This window comes from Mauremys reevesii, linkage group 6, assembly GCF_016161935.1.
Source record: "Mauremys reevesii isolate NIE-2019 linkage group 6, ASM1616193v1, whole genome shotgun sequence".
NCBI lineage: Eukaryota > Metazoa > Chordata > Testudines > Geoemydidae > Mauremys > Mauremys reevesii.
Window position 1 is genome coordinate 124,868,873 of NC_052628.1, and position 23,311 is coordinate 124,892,183.

A 23,311-nucleotide genomic window follows, 5' to 3' on the forward strand; every position below is an offset into this window, starting at 1 on the left:
TCACAGATTTTGCTTTTAGGCTGTTAGCATGCAGGTTGGTTAAAGTTCACAAGATGGAGTTACTGTGGCTCACTTAGACCCAGAGCAGGGGGGCTTCATCGACACTCGTGGTCTTCCACCCCCCCGAGTTACCTGGTAGCTACGCCTAGTGACACCAACAGCCCCTTGCTCCCGCCTCAGTATACACTGAGCTACCCCCTGCCCACACACAGCCCCTTGCTCCCGCCTCAGTATACACTGAGCTACCCCCTGCCCACACACAGCCCCTAGCTCCCCCCTCAGTATACACGGAGCTACCCCCTCCCTGTGCACAGCCCCTAGCTCCCCCCTCAGTATACAGCGAGCTCCCTCCCCTGACCACACACAGCCCCTTGCTCCCGCCTCAGTATACACTGAGCTACCCCCTCCCTGTGCACAGCCCCTAGCTACCCCCTCAGTATACCCTGAGCTACCCCCTCCCTGTGCACAGCCCCTAGCTCCCCCCTCAGTATACACTGAGCTACCCCCTGCCTGTCCACACACAGCCCCTAGCTCCCACCCTGAGCTGTTTCCCAAATGTTTGAGGTGAGCACCCCACCTCTTTGAGTGAGAACTTTTGGTTGCCCCCCCCCCTTGCCCAGCCAGGTAGGTGGCCTGCTGAGGTGAGTTGTGGTTGCGGTGGGTCTCCCTCCCTGCCCCCCGCTGTGAAGTGCTGAGCCCACTGGCCCTTTCCTGCCCCGAAAGAGAAGTCAAACCACGGCCATGCCTAAGGGTCTCTCTCCCCCACCCCCTCCGCGGCTCAGAGCCCGAGTCCCCACTGGGCCCTGGCGCTTTTATAGCATGTTGAAGGGGGGGGGGGCTCAGAAAGAAAACGTTTGAGCACCCCTGAACTAAAGCACACCCGTAAGCGCTTTCCTCCCTCAGGCCCTCAGCAGGGGGAGGGGTCTGTATTGCCCTGCCATCAAAAAGGGTGACCCAGACCATAGCCTCAGTCCTGGGGCCCTGCCCATCCTGGTTAAACCTGCAGCGCATCACTGAGGCTGATGGATCGATGCTGATTTACACCCACGGAGGCGCTGAACCACAGCGGTTAGCAAGGGTATGTGCAACCACAGCTCACTGTTACACCGCTTGCCTGTTGGGGTGCCGTTTTTTTTGTTTGTTTTTAATGAAACTAAAAATCCCTCAGCCATGACCTGTGGCTTAATTAAGATGACTGCTGTTAATGATGGGTATGAGCTTGAGAAAGTTGTCAGTGCTTATTTCATCAGCTTCCCAAAGCCAAACATCGCACTGCATTTTACCTTTATGGCGCTCCAACGTGGGTATAACGGTCCCTGAAGATGGTTTAGGCTGACTCCACCCCAAGAACAGGGTCCCACAGAATAGTATGTGACGCTCTCAGGATACCAGGAAAGTAAAAGGAGATGGTCTTTCATTGTCAATTCCCCGCTCCAGGACACAATGTGAACTGACGGCAGAGAAAGATGCAGCGCAGGCTTGCCTGATAGTTTCCTGTCAGTGCTGGGCTGCAGGGCCGGTGCAACCATTTAGGCGACCTAGGCGGTCGCCTACGACACTGGGATTTGGGAGGCGCCATTTTCTTTGGCAGTGACCACGGTGGCCGGATCTTCGGCCGCGCAGGTTGCCGCCAGCATTTAGGCGGAGGGAGCTGGGGCAGGGGGGCGCGGGGAGAGCCGCGTGCAGCAAGTATGGGAGGGAGCGGCACGCAGGGGAACCGCTCCCCGCCCCAGCTCACCCCTGCCCCGCCTCCTCCCCGAGCATGGCGTGGCTGCTTCACTTCTCCCGCCTCTCAGGCTTGCGGTGCCTAAGCTGATTGGCGCCACAAGCCTGGGAGGCGGGAGAAGTGAAGCAGCAACGGCGTGCTCAGGGTGGAGGCGGAGCAGGGGTGAGCTGGGCTGGGGGGGGTGCCTCAGGACGGAGGGCAGAGGGGGTGGAGCTGCTGCAGGGGGGGTGCCTCCGGGCGGAGGGGGGAGCTGCCGGGGGGTGGGGGGGCGCCTCAGGGCAGGGGCTGGGGGACGGGGGAGGGCGCAAGGTGGAAGTTTCGCTTAGGGCACGAAACATCCTTGCACCAGCCCTGCTGGGCTGGACTTTTTTGGATTTTGTATTGGAAAATGCAGAATCATTGAAATGGGAACTTTGACCCTTGTTTTTGTAATATCAACAAAGCCAACTCTCAAGTCCAGGCTGGACGTTCTAGGCAGCTCTGCCTCAGAAGAGCCACTAGCCTGGCCCATTCAGCTGGGCAGTAGAGGTGCACCAGGTCCAGGTTCCTGCTCTCAATCGGGCAGAGTAGGGACTGGAATGTTGCTCTTCCACATCCCAGGGGAGGGCCCTACGCACCAGGCTATTGGCTGTTCTAGGGTGGAGCAGGCTTCTCTTTGGTTGCAAATTTTTTTGCAAGGGTTTGTCCCAGTGCAGAATGGGAAAAAAGTTTGCAATCTTGATAATGTTTGTGGGACAGGAAAATTTTTTCCTGTTGAGCTCTATTCACAACAAGGCTGGTCAAAACCGGGGAGGAGACTAAAGTGGGCCCCAGCAGGTGATAAATTGACCCAGACCCACTGGGTTTAGCCAAAATGGTAATTGAACCACAACCTCAAATCCCTCACAGGGAGAGAAACTGCTGAGGCTGGAGTTGCCAACGCCCAAGATGCAACAGCGAGCGTAGATGAGGTGACATTATTGTCATTGGCGGGGACATTTAGAGCACACCAAAGTCAGAGTGTGACCCTACTGGCCACCGTGAGGATCCATGCAAAGAGCAGCTTGCTTCTGAAACTGTAGCTGGAATGATGCTCAGAAAACTCCTTGCGTCAACATGGTCAGCGATTCCAAGATTGTTGTGCCTGGCCTCCTCTACAACACAGGCCAGAGAACCTCCCCAAAATCATTCCTGAAGGGTATAGTTCAGACAGACATCCAGTCTGGATTTAAAAATTGCCAGTGATTGAGAATCCACCATGACGCACAATAAATTGTTCCTCTGGGTAATTATCCTCATTATTAAAAATGTACACCATATCTCTAGTCTGCATTGGTCTAGCTTCAACTTCCAACCATTGGAGATTGTTAGACCTTTCTCTGCTAGATTGAAGAGCCCATTAGCAAATATTTGTTCCCCCGGAGGCACGTATAGCCTGAAACCAAGTCACCCCTTAAGCTTCTCTTTGACTGAAGGATTAGAAAACATGTCCTATAGTTAAAGACTCAAGGAACAGTCTATTTAGTGTAACAATCTCCTTGCCCTTCGCTGACCCCATTCCAATTTGTCAATATCCTTCTTGAATGTGGACACCAGAACTGGACACAATATTCCAGTAACAACCAAACCAGTGCCAAATACAGAGGTAAAATAACCTCTCTAGTCCTCCTTGATATTCCCGTTTATGCATCCCAGAACCACACTAGCTCTTTTGGCCACCATGTTGCACTGTTCAGCTCACGTTCAGCTGCTTATCCACCACGATCCCCAAATCTTTTTCAAAGACACTGCTTCCTAGGATAGAGCCACCATCTTATCAGTACAGCCTATGTTCTTTTTCCTTATATGTAGAATCATAGAAGATCAGGGTTGGAAGAGACCTCAGGAGGCCATCTAATCCAACCCCCTGCTCAAAGCAGGACCAACCCCCAATTAAATCATCCCAGCCAGGGCTTTGTCAAGCCGAGCCCTAAAAACCTCTAAGGATGGAGATTCCACCACCTCCCTAGGCAACCCATTCCAGTGCTTCACCACCCTCCTAGTGAAATAGTTTTTCTTAATATCCAGCCTAGACCTCCAATTTGTCTAGGTCACTCTGGACCCTATCCCTACCCTCCAGCTCATCTACCTCTCCCCAGCTTAGTGTCATCTGCAAATTTTCTCAGGGTGCAATCCATCCTAACATCCAGATCATTAATGAAGTTGTTGAACAAAACCAGCCCCAGGACCGACCCCTGGGGCACTATGCTTGATACCGGCTGCCAACTAGACATCGAGCCGTTGATCACTACCCATTGAGCCCGACGATCTAGGCAGCTTTCTGTTCACTTTATATGTATACCTTTGTGTTTAGCGGTATTAAACGCCCATATTATTTGCTTGTGCCGAGTTACCAAGCAATACAGATGGGTTCTGGATCAGTGACCTGTCCTTGTCATTATTTACCACCCACCTCAATTTTTGTGTCATCTGCAAACTTTATCAGTGATTTTTTGTTTTCCTCTAGGTCCTTAATAAAAATACCAAGAACTGTGGGGGCCTGTGGGACCCCATTAGTAACACACCTGCTCAATGATGACCCCCCCTTTCCAATTACATTTTGAGACCTGTTAGTTAGCCAGCTTTTAAGCCGTTTAATGTGTCCCATGTTAATTTCATCATGTGGCCACCAATTTTGGACTAGTTGCACTTACTGCAACAAAATATTTGCCACCTTTAAACACCAAGCTCACATCTTTCACCTGAGCTAGAATTCAACAAGCTGGATTGCCAGCTGTGAACGGAGGTGTCCCCGAGTCCCCGAGGAGGAAGGGTGTTTGATGGAGAAGTGGAGGTATACATCAGGTGGGGTGACACTGAGGGCTGATAAGGGGCTGGAGGCCTTAACTGTACCGTTCCAGAAATTCTAACCCCATTCCTTAAAATTTGTGTTACAGAAAGTAGCCTATTGCTTCTGAGGTGTTAGCTTCGGGGCCCTGGCCTCCACGAAGCACACTTTGAACTGCACCTCTTTCCTTAACTGGCTGCTGTTTATTTGCAAATAACAGTAAATGGCAGAGAGCAGGCACTGCCCATGCACCAATATCAGAATTCAGGCCACAACTCCCCTTCCTTCCCATCCACAATTCAGTGAATTCAAAAACAAGAATTCAACTTGACAGTAGCCCTTCAAGTCCTCATTAAAAAACCACAAACATTCCTCAAGAAGGCATGCTCCAGAGGCTTTATTCAGCAATGGGCTAATGAGATAAACCATGCGTGTTCAAACATCTGCACAGCACCCACCGTACATGATTGAGCGGCATTCAACTGTGCCACAGACAGCATTGGTTGTATTATATTTAAATAAAATAATTTACCTCTTCAAATACTGTAATAGGAAAATGATATTCTTTCCAGACCCCTGTTGATTTATGGCATAAATCAAACCCCTCTTCTCACTGATCTATATTCATTTGAAATAAAGTATCAGAGGGGTAGCCGTGTTAGTCTGGATGTGAATACCCACTTCTTCAGATGCGGTATTCACATTTGAAATAAACAATCTTTTAAATAATCCTAGTTCTTAAGTACCTGCTAACTGTGTTATATTGTTTAAAAATACTCTTTTGTTATAAGAAATTGCATCAGTTCAGGAAACTGTGACAATCAGCGCTTTGATCTACATATTGCATACATCTACCACACCTTTTCACATGAAAGAGGCAGGATCTTCCATTGCTTCTGTCACTAAAAACATCCATTGACTTCAAGGGACATTTTGTCTCTTAGTAAGGAGTGGAGGCTCGAGTCCTTAGGAACATGTCCAGGCAGAGACCTTGTGGCAAACCAGCAAAAGGTGTAAAAAACCTACATAGGCTGCAGTTTAGCAAAGCACTTAGGCTCAATTTACACGTGTTTAACTTTATCCACTGTGAATGGTCTAATTGAAGTCAATGGGCCTATCTGCAGTGCAAAAAGTTAAGCACATGTATCTTCGCAGGACTGAAGCATGTGCTTATGTCCAGTTGATGTCCATGGAACTTATTCATAAACTTAAAATTAAGCCATGTGATTAACAGCTTTGCTGAATCCGGGCCTTGAGTTGGGTGGCCACAATGCAGAAGATGCGGAGCTTTTTCCTGAACTGGGTCCACATTAGTCTGTTTCAGGGGTAGTCAATTATTTTTTGTCACGGTCCAAATTTCTTGATCAAAGTATAGTCAAGGTCCAAACTCCAGAGAAAATAATAAAAAATTAACAATAATGATAAGTAAATAAAAAGATTTCAGGGTCCATTCAAAAGCACCTGGCGGTCCGGATTTGGCCTGTGGTCCGCCTGTTGACTACTCCGGTCATATTTTGGTTTTTATAGTACTTTTATTCACGTTGATGGCTTCACTGTAAGACTACAACAAACCATCAACGCATTCAGCAGGATTGTCGTAGGTAATCCAAATGCTGTAGTGAAGAGTACTAAGTGGATATAAAGACAGTAAAATAAACACACGCAATGTTTAGGGTGCACTTGTGAGCAGAAGCAAGAGCGCTAGAATACAGTAGGCGGGGGATTTTCCAAGGGTCCTGTGCTGCCCTAACTCTGACTTCAGTGGAGGCAATGGTAAAATTCCCACTAGCCTTGCTCTGCTTCTGTTGGAGTCAGTGGTTACCACTGACATCAATGGGAGCACAGTTAGGCTGACACTGGAGGCTTTTGAAAATCTCCCCCTAGATAACAAGGAGCAGGAATTGCCACAGAGGTCCTCAAAGGGATCATCGGTGTATGTGCAAAGTGCCCAGTCATTGAATGGTGTCATCAGCCAGGTGGAGAGACGGCAGCCCGCCGTTGAAGTCAGTCAGTGGGCACTCGATGATGATATGCGACAATCTGAAACTGACCTCAGGACGGAATGCCTTCTCTCTCCCTGTGACTGTTGGAAGGGGAAGCCACACCCTGATCTCTTAGCCAGAGGGAACATCAGCTTAACAGCAGCCCTTTGCAGATGGATCCTTGGAGGATGGGCCGAGCGTAACAAGAGAAAGTGGAGGGGATGGGTGGATCTCCAAAAACGTAGGGAATTGAATAAAACAAAAACCAACCAGCATTCTTGGGATTATGTGTCTGCTATTAGTGGCTGCAGAAATAACCCTCCTGTCCCAAACACACAGAGAACGATGAACACCCAAAGGAACACCCTGTCTATCACCATAGCCACGTATTTCCAGTCGTCCTCCACCTGCAATGCAGAAAAGAAAGGATACACCACATTAAACATACTATGCATGTGATGGGTGCATTTGATCCCCTGCTAGAAATAACTGTACTGAGGAAGGGGCTTGTGAGTGTTGGGAAGAAGAATATACACGAGCTATGAAATTTACAAAAGTGACTAATGCTTGCCTCAATATTTGGGTGCTCAAAGGGGCCTGATTTCCCAAGGGTGAATGCTCAGCGCTTCAATGTGCCCAGAGTTGGGCTCTCAAATGACTTTTGACAAATCTTGGGCACAACTGAAAACCCTTGGCCAAGTTTGTAGCGTCTCTTTTAAATAGGCACATCCGCTGCAAATAACAGAACCACGGTAGATGATCGCCGTAGCGTCAGATTCTGTGTCAGGTGCACCCAAGTAAATCCAGGATAACTGATCAACTGGAGAGCAGAATTCGATTCTAGGACTTCAAGGCAGGGAAAAAATATGGGCTATAAGAATCAATCTCATCAGTTCAGGGTTAGGATAAAAACCAAAACGCTCAAAAACTTCCCACAAAAGGAAAAAGAACAAAGGTTGCAACAAATAAGAAAATAGGAGCAATTAGTCAAGCCCTGCTCTCAGTTACACTGTTGGAAATCCAGTGAAACAAATGGAATTCGTCCTCCAGATTTCTACTGGTGTAACAGAAGAATTTGGCCCAACAGCTGATTCAAGAGGCAGTTCCCATCTGTGGCCTGATTCTGGTCAAACTCCACCAATTTCAGTCCAAAATGGGGACTCAGACCTGTAATGTATAGCAAAGTTCTTCAATGATTGAGCCAAGCATGTGCTCAAGTGCTTTCCTGAATTGGGGCCTAAGTGCTCTCAGGACAATCAATGGAATACACACCAGACAGGATGCTATTGCCCTTTAAAATCCTGCATTAAACCATCTCCAGCTATTAGTAGCAAACCCATCAAATTAAAATTAAAACAAGGCAGCAGCAGCACTTATGTAGAGCCTAAGACTGGCACGGTGCGTTTTTTGGCCTCTGCCCTGTTCTCATGATATTTCAGGCCAGTACATCAGCAGGATCTACTGGAACTCACATAAGGGTAGGTCCATACTTACCCGCTGGGTCGACGCGGAGAGTTTGACTTCTCGGAGTTCGAACTATCGCGTCTAATCTAGACGCGATAGTTCGAACTCCGAACGCGCTCCCGTCGACTCCGGAACTCCACCACCGCGAACGAGTCGACGGGGGAGCCGCGGAGTTCGATCCCGCGGCGTCTGGACAGGTAGGAAATTCAAACTAAGGTAGTTCGACACCCCCCCAACCCCGTAGTGTAGACCAGGCCTAAGAGAGGCTGTTTCTGCAAGATTTCTAGCCCTGTTTTGCTGACAACTTCAGAAAGTAAATATAAACCATAGAGAAGCTGTATCCAAACCAACCTGACCCACCCAGGCCTTCTGAGGCTCCTTTTCACTAGTACTTAGCCCTGGAATATTGATTTTTTTGTGGCTAACTCTGCGCTGACATTGTCCCTTTCATGTCTCCTTCCCTTTTCAGCAGCCTTCTCATTTTTATATGCAGGGTTGTGGTAGCCAGGTAGGTCCCAGGGCAGCAGAGAGACGAGGCGAGTGAGGTCATATCTTTTAGTGGACCAAGATCCGTTGGTGGGAGAGACAAGCTTTCCAGTTACCCAGAGCTCTTCTTCAGGCCTGGCAAACTAACTCTGAGTGTCGCTGCTCAATGCAAGGTGGGCCAGCTAGAACTACTCATGCTGGGAGGCTGGGAGTTCCTTTCCCAGCCCGGAAGAAGAGCTCGGTGTAAGATCGGAAGCTTGTCTCTCTCACCAACACAAGTTGGCCCAATACACGACATTTCCTCACCCACCTCGTTTCTCATTTTTACAGCACTTTTGCTCCTTCCAAAGGTTGCTGCTGTGCTCTGTGTGAGTGCAAATACAGCCCCGATTCCTGTAACCCTTTGTCCACAATTCAAAGTGCTGCTGTCCTTCTGACACCTTCCAGCCTTCTCCCCATGGCAGGCCCGAGCAGCAAGCGGTGTTCTGAGGAGTACGAAGGGTTAAGTCAAAGCTTGCCCAAGCATTCCCTCCCCCCCACTAAGAGTCCTGGGTTTTATTTGTAACACGTTTTGAAAGGCTGGAGCCGGTCTCGCGATTGATAAGGAGCTGCCAATGCTCCGTTTGAATAGAGAACGCGATTTAAAGTAGTGTTAAGCCATGCTGCAATTTCACAAAAAGAGCAGAAGCCGTTAGGGAGTTGTTAGAGGTGTCTAATCTAAGGGACATGTTCTGCCTGCTTTGTGCAGCTCCCAGGATGCAAAACTGCTGTCATCTCGGTTTAGCTAAAATGCACCAGTGAACCTGTCTGGGGATTGGTCCTGCTTTGAGCAGGGGGTGGGACTAGATACCTCCTGAGGTCCCTTCCAACCCTGAGATTCTATGACAGTGCACAAGCCCTGGTTACACAGTTTGGGAATGCACTGTTACACCGTGCAGGGAAAGACATGCATGCCACACCCTTTCAAAGGGTGGCAGAGCCCCCATCCCAGCAGTCACTTTCTCATGCTCCAGGCAGCACTCTGGCCTAGTGTGCCAGAATTCCTGGCTGCAGAGTGGCAAGCCATGGGCACACCTCACACCATGGCCCTGCCCCTTAGGGCTGGCAGCAGCTTTCAGAGCTGAGCTGTCTGGGACAGTTCACACCTCTTAAAGCTATCATTTCAGGCTGCCTGCAGACTCAGGCAGGCATCAGTGACAATAGGTCATATTTCCAGGTTTTTCTTGGCATCCACAAGGGCTAGAACATTTTTTTTTAAATGGCAGCTGGGACTCTGAGCTCATGTGACTCCAGGAGACTTAGGTATGGCCTCTCGTGCCTCTGCCTTAATCTGGCCCTGCTCAAAAGCCCCTACCCTTCCGGGGAGCCAGCTCCTTCAGAGCCACAATCCGGCCCTTTGCTCACCTTCTCTGCAAACCCTGGTGGCCAGAGGGTCAGCTGGTGTAAACCAATGAAGCCGCATTGAGTTCAGTGGAGCTGCCCTGATTTACACCAACTGAGGATCCGGCCCGTGAGTTCCTAGAATTCTAAACTGCACCCTCAGAGCATCACATCCTATGACAGCTGTCTCGGTTCAGATGAAAGATTCATTATTCTGCACAAGCAAACCCATTAGCCGAACACCAAGTCTTGTTTCTAAAAGCCTCTTAATCCCTCCACCCACAAACTACTGGGAATCCCAGGCAGAGGGAGCCCAGGCACATATCTCAGAAAGGGGCGGTGCTTAGCATTCACCCCTCAGCTTGGCCTCTGGTGAGGAGCCACCTAGCGTGATGGCTTTTGTGAATCCCATTCCATTCTAAGGCGCCTACTTCTCCCCATTCGTTGCCTAGGGAGCTTAGGCACATAACCCAGGCTTTGTGAACTCCAGTGATTTTCTAAGGGCCTAAACGTGATGCTCAGCATCACTACACCTACGTTTCTTTGTGACTCGAACCTTAAGTTGGGAATTGGTCCTGCTTGGAGCAGGGGGTTGGACTAGATGACCTCCTGAGGTCCCTTCCAACCCTGATATTCTGTGATTCTATGATTCTAAGTGACTTGCCCAAGGACGCACAGGACATCTGTGGCAGAAGTAGGAACTGAAACCAAGTTCTGCACCTTAACTGCACCTTAACCTTCCTCTCAGCACTTTTTAAGACTGAGCCTCTTGTGAGTGAGGGGTGTAGAAGGAAGCATTACAATCCAGTATAACTGCTGCGAGAAAGCAGCATGCAAGGAAGAAAAGCCCCTTGAACTCCCAACGGAGGAGTCCTGAGGCCGCTACACAAGATTACAGTGTCAGTTAAAGCTTGCCGGGAAAGACACAGGCCACGAAATAGTAGACTGAGGTGGTACTGCGCTGGGCTTCTAGGGAAGAAGGAGGGTTTCTACATGTAAATCGGCAGGAAAAGTGATGCTAGTAACGGATGTGGGTGGCAAAGTCTATGATACCTCAAATAAAGAGAACAGGGTTGGACAGGGTTCTGCAACCACAATTTTCAAACAGCCATTACTGATTTTGGTTCCTCTGTTTTTGGGAGCACAACTTGAAACACCTTAAAGGGGCCTAATTGTCAGAAAGTGGCCAGCACCCACTCTCTGAAAATCAGCCCCCTTTTAAGTTGTCTCAAGTTGGGCCCCCAAAAATGGAGGCTACCAAAATCACTGGCCACCGAGGAAAATTTAGGCCTGTGAAACTATATAAAGTGCTGGTAAGAGACTACTTGGGAAATCTGAACCTATGTACACGGGTGGGTCCAGATGGTGGGCCCATTCTGGAAGTCAAGTCTATAAACATAGAGAGAACAGCAGGACCCTGAACACTAAGCAGCATGGGGGTTCATAAACAAACCACTCCAAACAAATCTGGTAGCTTTTTGGAGAGTTACAGAATAGCACCGTTGACTTCAGTGGGACGAGACATGCACACAACCGCGCCCTGCTGGGAGTGGAAGGTTCATAATGCAACCCAGGCAGTGGGAATAACCCTCTTACCTCTTTAGTTTCGTTTTGGCTCCTCATGTTTTCAGCGATGAACTGAACGCTGCTAATTACCTCGCCGACTTCAGCGGAGTACTCGACGTGCTCCACCCCCCATTTCATGGGCTGAGGGCTCAATCTTCTTTTGCTGGTAACAAGTTCGTTCACCTTGTCACAGTGGCAGCATCTCTGTTCCCTGTATAATTTAACATCTCCGTATTGCTTCATCTTGCTAGATTTATTGGCAAGCCCTTTCTTACTCTTTTTAGAGCTGGTTTCCTTCTGCGGCTCTAGAGGTCTTGTCATCATCAGGACTTTGGGCAGGAGCTTGAGAAAGACGCTTTTTACCCATTTGGGCATGGTGTGTGTGGTTGGAGTCCTGTAATGGATGTTCAGCACAAACACGGTGATGACAATTGATAGGGTCACAAATATCATGGTGAAGAGCAGGTATTCACCAACCAGTGGAATTACCAGAGAAGTTGATGGGATTGTCTCTGTGATCACCAACAAAAATACAGTCAGAGAAAGTAGCACTGAGATGCAGAGGGTCACCTTCTCACCACAGTCAGATGGAAGGTAAAAGACTAATAGAGTTAGGAATGAAATGAAGAGACAGGGAATGATCAGATTAATGGTGTAAAACATGGGTAGCCTTCGGATATAAAAGGAGTATGTTATATCTGTATAGATCTCTTCACAACAATTATATTTTATATCGTGTTTATAGCCAGAAGCATCAACTATTTCCCATTCATTGTTTTCCCAAAGGTCATTCATATCCACTTTGGAGCCAATAATCAGGAGGTCAATTTTGGCTTTGTCATATGTCCAGGAGCCAAATTTCAGTGAACAATTCTGGTGGTCAAAGGGAAAAAATGTGATATCCATAGGACAGGAGCTTTTAAAAATAGCAGGTGGAGTCCAAGTGATCATCCCATCATATTTAAGAAGAGCTTTGGTCTTGCTTTCGACTTGAAAATCCCCAACAGCACTAGAAATACAAATGACAGTGTAAACAATATGAACAAGGAAGTGAAACAGCATCTTATATAAAATGGTGACCTTTGAAAGATGGCAAACGTAAAAAGCATTATACTTGTTATACAAGACGATGTCAGGTTTCCAAATTTTATCCGCCGGCACCCGAACAAATTCAATTCCACCATATTCCATTGGATCCCATCGCAATTTATAGTCATTCCAAATCTAAAGGAAGGAAAAATAATTATTTTAAGCCTAGTGTTTTCAACTCACGCTTAAAGATTTGCCTGGAAAAGGTGCAGTGCACCACGAGAAAGCTACGGCACAGCACTTTGAGCACTTTGGGATGCAATGCAACGTCTTAAGTTAATTAACTTAACAGTCATGCGTCCAGTACACAAGAGTACTGCTCATGTTTACTCCATCCTCACTTGCATAGGGCTATGGCTCTAATTACTGTGGATCAATCATGTGGCCTGTCTTCTGGCTTGCTGCTCCTCCATAGCCACCAGCCACATTGACCTATGTGAGTCTTGGGTGGAGATCCTTCTGCCATGCAGGCAGGCAACATGGGGCCTGCTGTTATTATCATCACAGTACTGCCTAGAGGCCCAACCAAGGTCAGGGCTGTACATATGATACAGGACAGTCTCTGTCTTGGAGGATTTACAGTCTATATAGACAAGGCAGACAAAACAAAGGCACAGAAAGGGGAAGTGGTTGATCTAGGGTCACCCAGCAGGTCAATGGCCAAGCCAAGAATAGAACCTAGGTCTCCCAAGTCCCAGCCTAGTGCCATTTCACTGGAGTGGAGCACACCACCTTCCTGGGGGGCTTGGGGCTAAGCCTTTATTCCAACTTACCTGTTGGGTTCCGGGAAGTGGGTGGGCAAAAGCCCACCCACTGCTAAAGGACCCCACCCCAGTCTAAGGGGAGGATCTACAGAACCAGGAAACCAAATGATTTCGTGGGACAACTAATGAAATAACAGGGACAGGAGTGCAGTTAAAGGGTCAAAAGAAGGGATCCTGATGGGGACACCGAGCAGAGAACCCCGGACAGCGCCCACTGCTCCTTGAAAGCGTCAAGGGAGCCAGTGGACGCTGCCCAGAGGAACTGTGCCCGGATAGTGAACGGACAGAGGATCGTAAACAGGCCTCACAGTCGCAGAAGTCTCCATTGGCCAACCGCCTCTCCCTGGTCACGTAGATGGCCATTTTAGCCAGGGCAAGGAGGAGGTTGACCAGGAGGTCCCGCGACTTTGTGGGGCCACGGATAGGGAGTGCATGGAGAAGGAGGTGAGGGGAAAAGTGCAGCCAGAAACGTAACAGAATATTCGTGAGGAGCCGGTATAGGAGCTAAGTTATTCCAGCTTAGCGGGGTAGAGCGCCTTGTCTGGGCCACACAGAGAGTGCCAGTAAACGTAATGGCTGAGCTTTTCAAAGCAGCCTAAAGGAGTTAGGCATCCAAACCTCACTGAATTTCAATGGGAGTCGGGCACCTAAACTTCTCTTTTGAAAAATCACAATCCCTCTGTACAGACAGACAGACAGACACACACGGGAGAGATAAAAGATGTTTTTACCCTGCTAGGAAAGCATACAAGTGAACATTACCGCCTGACTTCTTTCAGTGGAACAAGTCTCTCTCTTTGGTGGCCACGGTTCTTTTTGTTGGAATGAAGGGCAAAGAGGCTGCGGGAAGCTACACCAGCATGGAGGTGGGGGTTTACACAGGAAGGAGCGGGTGTGCTGTTGGGCAACATCACAGTGTTCACCTGGCTGCACAATTGGGAGCACAAGCTAATATCTCCCTGAATGTTTGGAAAATTGGAGAAAATTCGGTTGCTCTGTTAAGCACCCAAAATTATTGGCTTCCAGATTAATTAGGCATTTAAATTGCTCTTAGGAAATTATTCCTGTCTGTGTGCAGACCTGCATATTTAATTGTCCCTCTTGTGCATAGGCCAAGCCCAAGGACATGAAATGTAGCAGATGAAATGCATGGTAACAGAGGAGCTAATGAAAAAGGGGCAGGATAGCTCAGTGGTTTGAGCATTGGCCTGCTAAACCCAGGTTATGAGTTCAATCCTTGACAGGGCCATTCAGGGATCTAGCACCAAAAATAATAGTTGGGGATTGGTCCTGCTTTAAGCAGAGGATTGGACTAGATAAGTTCCCTTAACCCTAAAAATCTATGAGAATAATACACAATAGAAATGTGGGAGGAAACTTTACATAATTTCAAATATTATGGTACTTAAGTTATAAAACGTTTCAAATGTGCCCTTGGTTAGATTGAGTTCTCTTGATCTGTGGGCTGGTCCACACTACAAAGTTAGGTAGTTAAAATGTCATGCTCCATGCAATGTCATTAAGCTGACCTAAGCTCCAGCATACGCATTGCTAGGTCGACAAAAGAATTCTGCCAGCAATGCAGCTGCTGCAACATTTCTAGTGCAGACATAGTGTGTTTCTCTGAAGACACTGTTACAAAAGAGATGTTTATTCTTTAGATCGAATTCATGCCAACACACACATTCAAAGCCCAGTGTTGATGCAAAACACATACTGATGTGCAATGCTGACACTTACATGTCGCAGCCACAGGTTGGTTTCCATAATCTGATTGACTTCATCCTAGAGATAAATAAATAGATGGACACTTTTCAACCCCACAAATCAGTTACAGCATCCACAAACAGTTACCAATTAGCCCAATACAGACAGAAACCAAAACACATATAGGTCTTGATCCAGCAAAGTCCTGAAGTACATGCGTAACTTTAAGCACACGAGTAACTATTCAGACACAAAGTTACACAGGTGTTTAAGTGCTTTGCTGGACTGAAGGTTTAATGTGCTGTGTCTACACAACACAATACACAATGCAATGCTTTGTCAGCTTTAAGGAAAACGGCACCAGTGTAACTATGTCGATGTAGTCATGCCAGTGCAAATCTCTAATGTAAATGCACTCACACTAGTACTGAATTCAATGGCTGTTGCATTGGGGCCCCAGAGAGAGTGACTGCAGAGGCTTGGGAACATGCATTAATTGCAAACAGCAGCTTATCTGTGAGACACTGAGGCTCTGTCTACACTACAGCTGCTCCAGTGGCACAAGTACGGAGCTGCCGCTATGCCCGGTAGGAGCAGAGTATAGACGCTCCCTACATTGACAGAAGGGGTTTTCCCATCCGTGTAGTTAATTCACCTCTCCAAGAGGCAGTGACTAGGATGATAGAAGAATTCTTCCATAGACCTAGCTGTGTCTACACTGGTCGACCTAACTACAGCACTCAGAGTGTGACATTTTTCACAGCCCCGAGAGAGGTAGTTGACCTAAGTTTTAAATGTAGACCAGGCCTTACTTTGGGTGGGTAATAAAAGTTAAGCATTTGGGGCAAGACTTTAAAGGTATTTAGGTACCTAAAGATGCAGCTACGTGCCTAAGAGGATTTTCAAATGCACCTAGGCCCGTTGGGAGGCAGGTGCCTAGGCGCTTTTGAAAACCCCACTAGGTGCCCATGTATACCTTTAGGCACCCAAATACCTTTGAAAATCTGCCCCTTAGTTGATAAAATCCAAGAGTCTGGCTTATGATTTTTCACTATCCAAAAATATATATAGCTCCACTTATGTGTCAGTGTGAGTGTGTGTAGAGAGAAAAAGAAAACAGGAAAACTCCTTTAAACCATCCACAAAAGAGTACAGTTTAATCAGATTCTGTACTTGTACGTCTTGAACCATTAACTCAAGAAACTTCTAATCATCTGAGCCTTGAAGATTACAGAACTGCATCTACACAACATGCAAAGAAAATGGCAAGGTCTGCACACACACGAGACTTGTAAATGGCTGTTTGCATGTGCAACCACTGATTACACATGCAATTGTGTGTGTGTAAATTATGTGCATGCAATTGTGCTTGTAAACTTCTAAAATCAGCACCCAAGTGTCTATTAAGCATTCTGTAATTAATCTTACCACATTGGCAAGCTGTGTAATTGCCACTTCAAAATGTACTGTCACAGGATCAGATACATTTTCCACCGGTCTGATGAAGTGGTTGTAATGGGAGAAAAGTTTTTGAAATAACCGTTCTTCTGGTTCACATGCTGAGCAACCTGCATTGACAAAAATTAACAGAAAGCAATTGCTGAAGAGGCGGGAAAGAGGAGAGAGAAAATTTCAGGCCTGATTTTCACGGGGTCCTCAACCCAGCCTCCACTTGTTAACGCAGACTTTTGGTGCACTGACACGTGAATGCAGTTTTGATAGAAGAGGGCTCCTTAAGCTAGCAGATAAAGGCATAGCAAGATCCAGTGGCTAGATGCTGAAGCTAGACAAATTCTGAATAGAAGTAAGATGCAACTTATTACCAGAGAGTGTAAGTAACCATTGGAACAACTTGCCTAGCGATGTGGTGGATTCCCCAATTGTGACATACCAGGGTACAATCTAGACTAATGAGCAGCTGTGTCACTTCTGGCCTGCAACCTTGGGTGCCTTACAATGCCTTGCTGAAGTAGCTTCCACCTGCGTCGCTCACAAACAGCCTTCCAGCATGCAAGCCACACCCTGAGTGTCTGTGTGTGTAACTGCAGCCTGCCAGCCACACTTGGGTTACACTCTGGCTCTCACCAGCCTGGGTTATATTGCAAGGTGACCCCAACACACCGCCAGCCCTCTCCTGGACAATACAAATTATTTAAGGTCTGTTATTTCTTTAAAAGAATAATATGCACACAACTTTCCATCCCAAAAGGAGTTTCCCAGACACTTCAGTTTAAACACATCAGATTAGATAAACCAATAAAACACACTTATTAAATACAAAGAAAGATTTTAAGTGAGTTCAAGTAATGAGGCATAAAAGTCAGAAATGGTTACAAGAAAAATAAGGATAAAATGCTTACTGGTGCCTGACTTAACAAACTATATTAAATTCAAAGCAAAGTTTTCTCACCATATGCTTTCAGCAGTCTTACTGAACAAGCTTCTTAGGTCAGGACCATTTCTCAAGGGGCCACCAAATGAAATTAATAGGTAGCAGGTTTAAAACAAACACAAAAAAGTATTTTTTCACGACAACGCACTGTCAACCTCTGGAACACCTTGCCAGAGGGTGTTGTGAAGGCCTATACTATAATGGGGGTCAAAAGGGAGTTAGATAGATTCATGGAAGCTAGGTCCATCAATGGCTATTAGCCAGGATAGGAGGGAATGGTGTCCCCAGCCTCTGTTTGCCAGAAGCTGGGATTGGGCGACAGGGGATGGATCACTTGATGATAACCTGTCTGTTCATTCCCTTTGGAGCACCTGCCATTGGCCACTGTCAGAGGACAGGATGCTGGGCTTGACGGACCTTTGGTCTGATCCAGTATGGTCATTCTTATGTTCTCTCAGAATTCAACAAAGGCTTCCTTTGTCACTTCAGGTGCCGTGAAGGGAAGGAAGATGGGCCGCTTGGGGTGTTTGTCCCTCCTTCGTATAGTTACAGTCCCTCTCTTGAAAAACATTTCTAGCTGGGCACTAGGAGAGAGAGTCCATGTGGAATGATGTTCCCTGCTGCTTTTTTCCTCACCTGTTTGAGCTTCCTTTGTTTCTCTTACTGCCTGGTGACTGTCTACTGCTTAAATGAAAATTAAGCCATTTGGAACATGTGTTAATAACAGCACACAGTGGAACCTTACAACCTCATATATAATGTTGTCACTCATTTTATCAGGACGATACTGATCAGCAAGTTATGAGTTTTAAAATGCTACCTTACAAGGTATACTTGTACAAAAATTATTACAATAGTGTGTAGGGTGTGAATGCAGGGGTGCATTCTGTCACACTATCACTTGAAGTCTTTAAATCAATATTGGATGTTTGGTGCTATTAGGATTATAACTCCAGCACTTGCCTTTGTTGATATTCACAGCTTTCCAAAGCAGCAGCTGCAAAGTGAAGCTAAAATGATTTGTCAGTTTTACCTCTGCCCACAGGGTTCTCACCAGCAGCAGTGAAAATTGACAGACTGTGGTCAGTTTTCACTCTGCTACAGCTTGGAGATGCTGTAAACTGCAGCAGAGTAATACCAAGGGCTGAATTGCTATGGAAACGAAGGTTGGGGCTGGGGAGCCAGCACAGGCTGAGCGCTGAAGTTATGTGCTCAAAGAGGCCCATCAGGAGGGGGACACTGTGGAAGAAGCCTGCGGGGTGGCCCCATGTAGAGTGTATGGCAGCAGCCTAGCCCAGAAGTGCCAAGGCCTGTGTGATGCTGGCAGACCAGGTGCCAGCTCATGGCAAGGCCCCAGGCCTCACTGAACGCTGACAAATGCGTAGCTGGAAACCAGGCTGGCTCACTATGCGGTATCATTATCAAAATAGGTATTAGATGGTAAGTTGATAAGAATGTGTCTAGACTTTTTAAAGTGCTTGTAGGATGCTGCCTGTATTAATCTCACCTATAACCTCTATAGCCCGTGGTATAAAGTTATACGGAGCAAGATAGACACTCCAGCCTAAGAGGACTGTCTCTGACCCATGATAAGACTATTGTAGTATTTTGGGAGTTCACAATTGTTAGTGGGTTGGTGAAATCTAATTTCACACAGTTAGGGGTGTCTGCCCTGAGCCACTCCAGACAGTGGGGAAAACTGATACAAGGAGGAAAGGTCAGAACCACAACAGGCACCAAGAGCTGCTGCTGGTGCGTGAGTGTCTAGGAGCCGGGACTAAGTAAAGTCCAAGAGCTACAAGCCATTTTGGAAACTGGTGAGTGCACCCCACTGGTAGCAGGCGGAGAGACAATCTCCGTCCTTTTCACTAAAGTCTTGTCTACGCATGGGATATTTACAAACAGAATTCTCATTACCGCTATCACTGGCTCTTCTATACCAATGTTAGTACCCACTGGAGTCTGAGCCCTGGAGAGAAAGAACGGTCCAGTGGTTAGGGTACTAACTGGGTGCGGGCTGTGCTTCAGACTTCCTGTGTGACCTGGGCCAAGTCGTTTAGCCGCTCTGTGCCTCAGTTTCCCATCTGTGAAGTGGATATAATAGCACTGCCCTTCCTCACAGGGGTGTTGTGAGGATAAAAATGTTAAAGAGCATGAGTCCCCCTTACTATGGAAACAGGGAACACACAAGTACCTAAATGGAATAGATAGTTTAGCTCAGCTCCTGCAGTTGGACCTAGTTTTACCCCCGATTTGACTGTACTTCCTGCCAGCAGGTTTAAATAACATGGTGGTGAAAACAGGTCACTGGAGCCTTGTCTACACTAGGGCTCCCATCAGCGCTGAACAGATCCTAAGAATAGCGGGAATTGCTCTTTAAATCATGGTAAATGTTCCACCTTAGGAGTAGGTAACACTTCCATCTTCAACAGGTCACGCCACAGCCAGAAATGTAAATGAGGTGAACAAGGACAAATATTATATGCACCTCTAGCCTAAAGCAGCCCATTGCCAGGCATTCCATTGCTCAGATCCTAAGTAGATCTCATACACGTGTAGATTTATTTCAAGGGTGCATTTATTATCCACCCAATAGATTACATCCATTAAGGCCAGAATTTCACCCACTAGTCCTGCAGCAAGCTCACTGACTTACTGTTGAACTGAAGCACGTCTAAATGAGAGACACTCACACTTGATTTCAAGACTGCAAGTGATGGAAAATTTACCTCATTCATTGGTAAGCTGTTCCAACTCTTAAATAGCCTCAGCTAAACATTTGCGTCTTACTTTCAATGAGATCTTTGCTAACTTCAGGCTCCACACATGGCTCAAGCTGAGCTACGCAGCCTGTAATTGTCAAAGCAGACGTATTATTCAGGACTGCCCAGAGGATTCAGGGGGCCTGGGGTCTTCGGCAGCGGGGAGCCCTCGCTTCGGCGGTAATTCGGCAGCAGGGGGTCCTTCCGCTCCGGGACATGCTGCCGAATTGCCCCAAAGACCTGTGGTAGGGGCCCCCCGCCACCGAATTACTGCCAAAGACCCGGCACTTCGGCGGCGGGTCCCGCTTACCTGGAGCGGAAGAAGCTCCAGATGCCTGGACCCCGCGAGAGTTTTCCGGGGCCCCTGGAGGGAGTGAAGGACCCTGCTCCAGGGGCCCCAAAAAAGTCTCGTGGGGGCCCCTACGGGGCCCGGGCAAATTGCCCCACTTGCCCACCCCCTACCCCCGGGCGGCCCTGGTATTATTTATAGGCCCACTGTTGCTACCCTTTTAAAATGACATTTCTTCCTCTAGGGTGAAATAAAATCAGCCCAAATTTTATACCAATATTAGAATCTGAAATGTTGGTAAATAGGATTTTTTCTTCCATTTATGGACAGACATTTTTAACGTTCCACCTATGACCTTATATTTTGTTATGTCTAATCTGCAAATTCTGGAAAAGATGGTTCAAATTATTATTATATATTCTTTACGTTTGCATATTTATTGCACCTACTACAAGTGAAATGCAATCTCTTTTTTGGCTCTCCTGTCTCTTTGGTCACCGTCCCGTGGAACCATGCTGTCTGAGAATGAGCTGCTTCCCAAAGATTCTCGGGACAAAACTCAATGTTTCCCCACACCGTTTCATTTGCCTATAAGGGAGAGTGAGCAAAAGTGACACCTGCCAGCCAGAGTGACAGAGATTAAAGAGGAGCGAGGTATGAATGAGACCAAGAAGAGCATGTTTGAAATATTCTGGATAAAGTACAATATCTATTGGCTTTTTAATGGTCCTGGCCGTAGATCTATAAGCTAAAGCAACATTTTGAAACAAGATGTTGTTCGGCAGGTAGGTGTTCCGAGCTTCCCCAGTTCCAGTGATTTCATTTATTTTCACATTTGTCTCAATGTTAAAACCCATTTTATTTGTACCATATAAAGTGATATGGTAATTCACAATAATGGGGTCCGGGTAACTATGAAGGGTGGGATTTCCCAAAGTTTCCAAGTCACTTGGGGGGACCCGTCCCTTTGAAACTCAGTGATGGCGTTTGGTCCAAAGTCATGCAAGTGCTTTTGAAAAATGTATCACACAACTGAAGCTAAATGAATATTTAGTGAGAAACCTCTAACTTTCATAAATACAAATGCAAAACATGCACAGAACCCTACATTTTTAGCCCTTGTTAGTTAAGCAGTGGCTTAACACTTAATCACTTTATCTCCTATTTTCCATGATACTCTAGAGGTATTTTCTCATTGAATCAAACCAGAATCAAATGTTTTTAGAAAAGCATTCTTAAAATTTGGTTTAATAAACAACCACATGTTTAGTATCCTGGACTTTTACACAAGGTTATTTTAAGTTAAACAATTGGTTAAAACTTTCAATCAAGCTGAATCCAGGAAAACAGGAGCAGGAAATAGATTTCTCAGAGACAAGATAAAAAGAAACCTACCTTTAATCAAGGACATGAAGACATATGCCCACAGACAGAAGCTGGAATAAAGAAATCCTAGACACTTCTCCGAAAGCATTGTCCAAACAGGACTACAACTCCCTTTTGAGAAGAGAGGTTTGGATAAGCACAGGAACGGACACAAGGTGCATGCGACCCTCAGTTCTTGAACGGTCTCGGTGATGTAAAGACGTATTTCAGTTCTGCATTCAAAGCAAAATCTGCAGCCAGAGGATCATTACAAACTGCGCACTGTCGCTCTTACTACTACCAAGAGAAGAGAGCTCATGCTGTGTGCACAAAAGGGAACAAAACTGATTAGTGTCAGGTGAATCGCCACATTTCTAGTCATCCTCCACCCCTGCCAGGGTCTGTGTGACAAAGCAAGAGCAGAAGGGGAGCTGTGTTTGTGGGAGGGGGGAGATCACCACCAGCCCTTAGGAAAGCCAGACAGCACTCCCACTAAGTGGACATTTGCCCACAAGCAGCAGCTCTAACTGTTCTTTGGTGTGGCTTCGACACAGATCCTGCCTGTAAGCCTAGCAGGATATGCAGGTGAACCCCCCTCACTTTTCTAGATGGGGAGCTTTTCTGCAGCGGGAGAAGTGATATTATGTAGGTTCAGTAATCTGAAACCATCTGAACTTTGAGACAGATGTTGCATTACATGCTGTAACGGCTCATTACAGCATTGTTATTATTGAACGGTAGAGCCCACAAGGTGCTCGGTGTTTTCCAGACATTCGAGAAGGCTGGTCCCTACCCCAGCAGCTCCCAGTTTCAATGCCCTGCTACAGTTTTATCACATGTATCACTAAACCACAACTACTGGAGTGGATTCACAGAGTATTGAAAAAGCATCAATTATTATTATTATTAATTTTGCAGGAGTGCCTAGCAGTCCCAGTGGAAAGCAGGGCTCCAGCATACATTGTATTTATACAGCATAAGAGACAGCCCTTTGCCCCAGACCCTAGTCCTGCAATGACAGACACCCGTATGACTTTATGTACAGTGCGTAATGCTATTGACTTCACCCACCCACAGCATGTTAAGCACGTGTGTCTTTGCAAGATGAAGGTTTACAGAGACAGGCCAGGTAAAAGGCTGGAGAAAACAATCACCTTATTTTACAAATGGGGAACAGAGGCACCAAATGTGGTTAAAGACACCTCTGCATAGTAACTTCCTATCTAGATGGTTGCTCTAAAAAAGAATCCCTGTTGTGTGAGCTCAAACCAATATAAATGACTGGATGAAACAAATACTATTAATTTCTAATGAGTTGGGGTTTTTTTTGTTTACACACGTGACATGCACTGATGACGGAAACAGAAGAAAATGCCTTTGTAGTACAGAAGCAAATGCTATAGTTAAGGGTGAGAAAGTATTTCTGTTCTAAACACCTCTTTTCAGACGCTAATAAATAGACAGAAATGTAGAGGTTGGGGTGAAAAAATAGGTCTGGGACATTAGCGTATAAGGTGATGTTTGAAGTGGGTG

General features: G+C 46.7%; 2 protein-coding genes across 7 annotated transcripts in view; one reads left to right on the forward strand and one right to left on the reverse strand.

Moving 5' to 3' along the window:
* The window catches only part of CHRNB3 (cholinergic receptor nicotinic beta 3 subunit), a 127,736-nt gene that overhangs the window by 78,165 nt on the left and 26,260 nt on the right, over positions 1–23,311 (forward strand). The window contains exon 9 of one of the 5 annotated variants that reach the window (XM_039544684.1): positions 2,615–2,745. The exons of 3 other annotated variants lie outside the window; for them this stretch is intronic. In XM_039544684.1, coding sequence (XP_039400618.1) covers positions 2,615–2,630 — 16 coding nt within the window. In that variant the 3' untranslated portion in view covers positions 2,631–2,745. Of the gene's footprint in view, positions 1–2,614; positions 2,746–23,311 lie in introns of those variants that run through there. One more of the 5 variants, XM_039544687.1, reaches the window with a different exon arrangement.
* On the reverse strand, positions 5,249–22,097 carry CHRNA6 (cholinergic receptor nicotinic alpha 6 subunit). 2 transcript variants are annotated; one of them, XM_039544677.1, is made up of 7 exons: positions 21,809–22,097; positions 16,399–16,538; positions 15,004–15,048; positions 12,525–12,634; positions 11,441–12,419; positions 6,785–6,921; positions 5,249–6,160 (listed from the first exon to the last, which is right to left on the reverse strand). In XM_039544677.1, exons 1-6 carry the CDS (start codon positions 21,885–21,887, stop codon positions 6,799–6,801), a joined length of 1,476 nt encoding a protein of 491 aa, XP_039400611.1. In that variant the 5' UTR covers positions 21,888–22,097; the 3' UTR covers positions 5,249–6,160; positions 6,785–6,798. The 2 variants fall into 2 exon arrangements, with proteins under 2 accessions (XP_039400611.1, XP_039400610.1); XM_039544676.1 differs by having other exon boundaries at positions 5,249–6,921.

Excerpts from the sequence above, each read along its gene's own strand:
- CHRNA6 (XM_039544677.1), bottom strand. The coding sequence starts at position 21,887 with ATGCTTTCGGAGAAGTGTCTAGGATTTCTTTATTCCAGCTTCTGTCTG. Across the intron at positions 15,049-16,398 it reads TTACACAGCTTGCCAATGTG|GATGAAGTCAATCAGATTAT; the intron begins GTAAGATTAATT and ends ATTTATCTCTAG. Across the intron at positions 12,420-12,524 it reads GACATCGTCTTGTATAACAA|TGCTGTTGGGGATTTTCAAG; the intron begins GTATAATGCTTT and ends TTGTATTTCTAG.